Raw genomic sequence first — 1470 nt, 5'->3', positions numbered from 1 at the left:
CCTATTTTGAATGACATAAATATAAAAAAAGGATAGTATCATTTTATGCTGCGGATTTTATTTATAAAAAACAGTTGAAATTATCACACCTTATTTTTAAACTCAATTGCCCTATTACCCAATTGTCTATCCAGAGGCATATGATTAATAACATTTGTTTTGATTCCCATTTGCAGAGAGTAGATCACATTCCCAACGGAGAACATATTAACCAGCTCATGGTGGTGGCTTCAGGGAACAGCTCTTCTCATCCTGCATTCTTCATCCTGCTTGGAATCCCAGGCTTGGAAAGTTTCCAGTTTTGGATTGCCTTTCCATTCTGTGCCATGTATGCTGTGGCCATTGTTGGAAATATCACTGTCCTCCATGTAATTCGAATTGATCACACCCTGCGTGAGCCCATGTACCTCTTTCTGGCCATGCTGGCCATCACTGACCTGGTCCTCTCCTCCTCCACCCAACCTAAGATGTTGGCCATATTCTGGTTTCATGCTCATGAGATTGAATACCATGCCTGCCTTGTCCAGGTGTTCTTCATCCATGCCTTTTCTTCTATGGAGTCTGGAGTGCTCATGGCTATGGCCCTGGACCGCTACGTGGCTATCTGCTTCCCACTCTGACACTCTAGCATCCTGACCCCATCAGTTGTGATCAGACTGGGGACTGTTGTGATGCTGAGAGGGCTGCTGTGGGTGAGCCCCTTCTGCTTCATGGTGTCTAGGATGCCCTTCTGCCAACACCAAGTCATTCCCCAGTCATACTGTGAGCACATGGCTGTGCTGAAGTTGGTGTGTGCTGATACAAGCATAAATTGTGGGTATGGGCTTTTCGTGGCCTTCTCTGTGGTTGGCTTTGATATGATTGTCATCAGTGTATCGTACGTGATGATTTTAAGAGCTGTGCTTCAGTTGCCTTCAGGTGAAGCCAGCCTCAAAACTTTTGGCACATGTGCCTCCCATATCTGTATCATCTTGGCTTTTTACATCCCAGCCCTTTTTTCTTTTCTGACTCACCGCTTTGGTCATCATGTGCCCCGAGTGGTAAGCATTCTGTTTTCTAATCTCTATCTGCTGGTACCTCCCATGCTCAACCCCATTGTCTATGGAGTTAGAACCAAACAAATAAGAAACAGGTTTATCCAAGGATGTTTTGGAAAAGTCCTTTGAGCATGACCACCACTTAAATTGCCCCACTGATCAGGGGACATAAATGAATATTTTTCAGGCCATTACATATCATAACTAAGTCAACTCTGTAACAGTTGGCCAAGAGGCAGATAACCCTTCCGAAACAAAAGGAACAATTTTCAAGATATCCAGTCTAAGTGATCTCTGAGAGATGCCATAATAGCTTAGTTTACCTAAGTTCATCATCACAAGAAAACAATAAGAATAAGTCTTTAATCCATCTGGAGTTAATTTTAGTGTAAGGTGTCAGGAAGGGATCCAGTTTCTGCACATGGCTAGCCAG

The 1470-nt window shown here is 43.6% G+C and overlaps 1 protein-coding gene across 1 annotated transcript; it reads left to right on the top strand.

The window, feature by feature from the left end:
- The first annotated feature begins 212 nt into the window (after positions 1 to 212).
- LOC105720051 (olfactory receptor 52R1) lies at positions 213 to 1166 on the top strand. The gene is given in 1 exon segment (XM_021675191.2): positions 213 to 1166. A coding segment is annotated over 1 exon segment (948 nt). The 5' UTR covers positions 213 to 218.
- The last annotated feature ends 304 nt before the right edge of the window (positions 1167 to 1470 follow it).

This window comes from Aotus nancymaae, unplaced genomic scaffold, assembly GCF_030222135.1.
Source record: "Aotus nancymaae isolate 86718 unplaced genomic scaffold, 86718_ANA_hifiasm-v0.15.2.pri h1tg000059l, whole genome shotgun sequence".
NCBI lineage: Eukaryota > Metazoa > Chordata > Mammalia > Primates > Aotidae > Aotus > Aotus nancymaae.
Note: the sequence above shows the minus strand (reverse complement) of the source record. Positions and strands in the feature narration are given on the sequence as shown.